The 6,314-nt window shown below is 33.4% G+C and overlaps 1 protein-coding gene across 1 annotated transcript; it reads left to right on the forward strand.

Moving 5' to 3' along the window:
• Nucleotides 2,973–4,499, forward strand: LOC107637178. Its single transcript, XM_016340617.1, has 2 exons — nt 2,973–4,228; nt 4,415–4,499. Exons 1-2 carry the CDS (start codon nt 2,973–2,975, stop codon nt 4,497–4,499), a joined length of 1,341 nt encoding a protein of 446 aa, XP_016196103.1.

The raw sequence follows: 6,314 nt of genomic DNA on the forward strand, positions 1-6,314 counted from the left end.
TTTGTTTACAAAAATATATTGAAAAAATTATAAAATATGAAATATATATTTCTATAAGTGGTGCTGATTGGTGACTTTTTTCCTTCGAACGTGACATGATTGTTTTTTCTTTTATAATAATATGTTAATGTTGCTACATGGTAGGAAAATAATGAGACGATCTGATCCAAAATAAGATAGAGTCCTAACATCCAAGGCAATGGAATGTGTCTGTGATTGATGTTGACTTTAAACACAGTTAGGGTTCTTTGCATTAAGTATCTGGCTCCTCAATAATAACAAACACTTCCCCAATTGTATGGAATCAAAGAAATATCAAGCAAGTGGCAACTTCCGAGTTTGATAACAAAGCCTGAAAAAGAAGCAAGCTATGTTAAGTAATAAAGTTAGAAAATGGCAAAATGCTATTAAAATGTTTTTTTCCCCCTTCAATTATTAATCTTTCAATGAGAACACGGGACTACTGTGAGACAAGAACCCTTTTACCTGATTCCTTTCTTCATTGAAACAAAAATTGCTTTTGGTTTTTATGCTTAGCTTCACATTTTACATGCATACATAGATCTTTCTTTAGGTTACCTACAACAAGTTGATCAAATAATAGATGCTTCTTTTAAATTTTGATTTTTGAGTCGAACCACAGATATTAAATAAAGGAAAAGAATTTAAAAAATGGTAATTACAGTTCTTCTATTTATTTAATCAGAATTTTTATCTTTAATTAGGTTTAAATAGGTATGACAAATAGTTTTACCGAAAATTTAGTTAAGTTCTTACGATTAAAAAATTTATACTTAATTTTTATATTTGATAAAAATTTATAATTAAATTCTTACAAATTTTTATTTTTTAAAATAATATAATAAGAGTTAATAGTCAAATTAGTCTCTAAAAAAAAGGCCTTTTTCAAATTCGTCCCTTAAAATTTTTTTCAATCAAATTGGTCTTTTAAATATTACAAATCATATATGTCCTTCAATTACTCTACTCATAAATTTCGTCAACGATTCATAATGTGAAATAGTAATTGATAGCATATATGACACATAACATGTTCAATTAGATATTTGATTAAATATGTTTACGAAAACCTATCAATTTAGTCACTAGGTCATATTAGGAATAGGATTTTTATAATCGAAAAAAATGACTAAATTAATAAATTTTCATAAACATATTTGGTCAATATCCAATTAAACATATCAGATACTATATATGTTATCAATTAACATTTTACGACATCAATTTTTGAAGAAAATTGTTAATGGAGCGACTCGAGGACAAATATGATTAATTCACAATCTTTGAATGACCAATTTGATTGAAAAAATCTTTCAGGGATGAATTTAAAGAATGTCTTATCTTTCAGGGACTAATTTAACTATTAACTCAATATAATAATTGATGAGTTTGGAAAACTCTAAATTAATATTTGTGATGACTAAACATTATCAAAATTAATTAATTGCAAAATTAATTGATCTGAATTATTTGGCCTAGAAAATTCCAAAGCAATGGGCACTCCAATGCATCCTAATACAAAACTTGAAAAAGATGACGATGGCCAAGATGTGGATGAAACAAGGTATAAAGGAATGATAGGTTCACTTATGTACCTTACCTCCTCTAGACCGGATATTGTTCAAAGTGTGGGTGTATGTTCAAGATTTCAATCTCACCCAAAAGAATCCCATCTTACGGCTGTTAAACGCATCATTAGATACATTAAGGAAACTTGTGATTATGGCTTGTGGTATCCTAAATCTGATGAATTTGGTGCAGTAGGGTTTTGTGATGCAGATTATGCGGGAGATAGAGTGGATAGAAGAAGCACGTCCGGCATGTGTTGCTTCCTTGGAAGCTCACTCAACATGTGGTCAAGCAAGAAACAAGCTACAGTGGCTTTATCCACGGCTGAAGCAGAATATATTTCCGCATCTGCATGTTGCACTCAATTAATTTGGTTAAAAACACAATTGGAAGATTACAAATTAAAAATCAATAGTATACCCCTATTTTATGATAATATGAGTGCAATAAATATTTCAAAAAATCCTGTTTTGCACTCAAGAACCAAGCAACTCAATTAATTTGGTTAAAAACACAATTGGAAGATTACAAATTAAAAATCAACAGTATACCCCTATTTTGTGATAATATGAGTGCAATAAATATTTCAAAAAATCCTGTTTTGCACTCAAGAACCAAGCACATTGAGATAAAGTATCATTTTATTAGGAAACATGTGCAAAAGGGTACTATTGATATTCAATTTGTAAAATCAGAAGACCAAATTGCTGATATTTTTACAAAACCCCTCTCTGAAGATAGATTCTGTACCTTGAGAAAAAGTTTGGGAATGTTTGATTTAAGTTTCATTGAAAATTTGTGAATATGTGATTCTGATCAGCTTTTTGCTCGTAGGTTTGGACGAGAAACAATAAATGGCAGAATGGAAGAGCTGTAGTCAAGGGGGAGGCAACGCAGAATTCAAATTTTATGGGCCCCACCAAAAATTCTTTGACCCCACCATGACAGTTTTGTTAGTTTCATTTCTTTTGAAAAATTAAATCAACAAAATCCCTTGGTTGTCTCATCAAATCTTGTTGGAAGAAGCATGTCGTCAAATCAAATCTTTCCCTCCAACTAATCCCTTGATTTAGGGAAACCTCTTTTCAGTTTTTGAAACCCTCTCATGGATAATAACCGCTCTCTTAATGGGTAATAACTTCTCTCATTCTCTCTCCAATTAAGCATTTAATGCTTCTCTAACCTCCCATCACTCACCTCACTATTCGGCCACCCCTTCATCTCCAACTTCCATCTCCATTATGAAAAAGAAAACAGCCCCAAGGAAGAGTGAGATAATTCGCCAATCTCAAAAACCCTCTACACCTCAAACACATACTCACATTCACATCCATTCCACCTCTTCTTCTTCCCTTTCACCACCCTCCAAACGAACCGAGACTATGAGGCGCAAGGTCATTGCTCAAAAATCCTCTGGAAGAAGAAAGAGCGAGAAGGCGAGGGAGCCAAGCGTTGAGGAAGAAGTAGAGGAGTCTCAGACCTCACCTCCTCCATCATCGCCGAAGAGAACCACTCCTCATGCATCAGGGAAGAGCTCCAAGAAGGCAAAGGACTTCGAGTTCCATGAGACCAAAGAACCCACGAACCTTGGGTCAATGGAGTTCAAAAACAAGTTTCACAAGCCACACTCACATTTCGATCCTGCCAGGTTCTCTACATGTGCTGCGTTTGAATTCCACAAGGAAGTCATTGAGAAAAGGCATTTGTGTCTCTCTTACTTAGTGAATCTCGAGTCTCTAGCATCCAAAGGAATCGACTTACAACCCATGTTTGAAGGTCTCAAATGGACACCTCTGCTCCATATTCATAAACTGGTATACCCTGGGCTGGTCAGGCAGTTTTATGCAAATCTAAGGTTTATTGATGGTGGCCTTCATTCTTATGTGAAACGGGTTCAGATCACTCTGAACTCTGAAACCATCTATGCTGCCCTTGGATACATTGATGAAGGGCCAAAGGTCTACATGAGTGATAAATGGGACTCGCATGTTGGAGTTACATACAAGCAGGTCATTCATCAAATCTGTGAAAATTTGTCTGGTCTGGATGGAACTATTCCAACTCATAAAGCCCTGGGACAAACTAACTCTCTGCTGCACCGCATCATCACACACATTCTCACTCCTCAAAGTGGATCTCACAATAAGGTAACCGTATCTGACTGTCTTATTATATTTACTCTTGTTACTTCAACTCCCATCTCTTTTAGCTATATTATGATTCGTCACATATGGGAATCCGTGAAAAGTACAAAAAAGGCCAATTTACCCTATGGAATGTTTCTTACATGCATTTTTGAGTACTTTAAGGTAGACTTAACAAATGAGGCTGTTGAGAATAAGGTCTCCAAGATCAGGGCAGGCGGGACTGCGAAAAAGGGAAAGAAATCCGTGGCCTCTGATGATGATTTTGAAAGCCATCCCGAATCCTCAAGGATGACCGGGTCTCGCAGAGAAATTCTCACAGAATTCATCAATATGTCCGATCTCATGGTTCAATTTCACAAATCTGCTCGCAAACTTGCTTATGAGCATGAGTCGGCATGGAAGAAATGCCAAGAGAGGGTCAGTCTGATGTTGGAGAAATTTGAAGGAGAAGCTGGCAGTGATGAAGATGAGGAGGAATATGACTTTAATCTGTTTGATGATTAAGTTTCTGGTTACTATTTGATATTGGCACTTATTGGCTCAATTAGTTTTTTTTTTGTTTTTTTGTTAAGGTTGCAATTGACAATAGCTACCTAGGAAATACTTTGTTGGTACTGTTTAATTATGTTTTGAACTGTTTTTTGTATATTCTGTTTTCTTAAACATGTTTTGTGCAGGTTCCCCCATGATGACAAAAGGGGGAGGAAATTTTGTGTTCCAAAATTGAAACTGGAACGAAACAGGGGCTGGAACAGGGGATGAGAACAAAGGATAAAATTTTCAAATTGAAAATTCATGATCACCTTTGTTCAAAGAATGCATGTTGATATTGCATTTACTATGGTTGCTGCTTAAACTGCATTTGGTTTATCATGATTAGTTTATTTGGCATTTGGTTTATAATGATGTTTGATTTATTTTGATGCCTGGCTGTTGATTCATCATTGATAAACTTGTTGGATTGAAAATTTATTTTTGGCAGTTCCTTTAAATTGTGTAAAATATAAAAACTGCCTTGTTTTGTTCTTCAAATATTTTTCATCATGTTGTTTTGCTCTAATATCCTAAACAAGAAAATGTTTGAAAAATATGTGGATACTTTTTGTTGTATGAAAATGTTTGAGCAGTAAATCAGTTTGTGATATCAAAAGAGATTTGATTATCAATTAAAACTGCTCATAAATCAAGCATTTAGCATCATAAAATATGCTAAATAACATTGTCATTAGAAGCTTGATTCAAATGTTACAGGTTTATGCTTCCCTTGAAAAATAAGCATACATCAAGGGGTATCATCAGACCGTCATTTAAAACGTTCACAATTTACTACACTAAAATAAGATTTTGTTTTGAGTGGAAGCTTTTGAAATTGGTTGTTTTACTTTATTGAATCATGATTGCTGTGTGTATGGTTAACTTGGAAATTAGTTGTGTATTATAATCCTAGGCAAAATTGATTGAATCATATAAAACTAGGTCTTTCACTATTATTAGTCGTTTTTTTATTTAAATAAAATAAATTAATTTAACATTGCTCAGATGTAATTATAGGCACATATAAAGAGGCACCACTAGATTTCGAATTAGAACAAGTTACTGCTGCTGGAGCTAAAAAATTTTGGTTGGAATCACCTGAATTGGAGACCATATCTACAAACTTGACCAATAGTTCAGGGATCTTGACCTCGGAAAACTGCCGACGACAATAGAGAACTTCCAAATCTTCGTCACTCCTAATGACAAACGAATCGTACTTCACGCCATCCTGCAAAACTGAAATCGGAATTTTATAGAATAACTTCTCAACTCGTTTCACGCCTTACAACCCCAGTTTTTAGATTATAGAGTTTAAGAACTCAGTGAAACTCGTTGAAGGTTTCAAAAAAACACTAAGGGGATCCTTATCAGTAAACTTAATTCCAGAACGTGTTTTTTTCTTAATCGACACTCCATAGTGCACCAATACTAGAAAACTATTCTCACTAACCATTGTGTTTCACTCTCATACAGAATTCACGTTCATATCATATTTATATAGGTTGGCCTCACAGTAAATCTAATCAGCACCATTCGAATTATATAAGGACAATATTAATGTGTAAATAGAATCGGTTTGTGTCGAATTACTATGGGCTCACGTACTTGCATAAATCGAAATAAGGTGATTAGATTTACTAGGACATCTTGTATACATGTATAAATTGAAAAAAGGTGACTAGATTTACTAGGACTTTATGCATGCATGCACAAATCGAAACAGGCTGATTAGATTTATATAGAGAGATAAATCTAGTCTGACTTATTCGATTTACATAGAGACATGATCGGGAAGATTCATATAACGCTTTTTTATTTGGGTGAATGGTGTAATATTGCGTAATTATTGCAATATGTGATTTCACTATTTGTGCCAAGTAAAATCGTGCATAAATATTTAAAATGGTAAAATTTCGAAAATCTATTTAATTGAGTAAATAATTAATTTATTTTATTTAAATAATAAAAAATATTATTAGTCATTTATAATATTTTATTAATTTAATTATTCTGTTGGTTCATATAGTTTTATTAAATTTA

Source organism: Arachis ipaensis, chromosome B04 (genome assembly GCF_000816755.2).
Source record: "Arachis ipaensis cultivar K30076 chromosome B04, Araip1.1, whole genome shotgun sequence".
In the NCBI taxonomy this organism is placed as follows: Eukaryota; Viridiplantae; Streptophyta; class Magnoliopsida; order Fabales; family Fabaceae; genus Arachis; species Arachis ipaensis.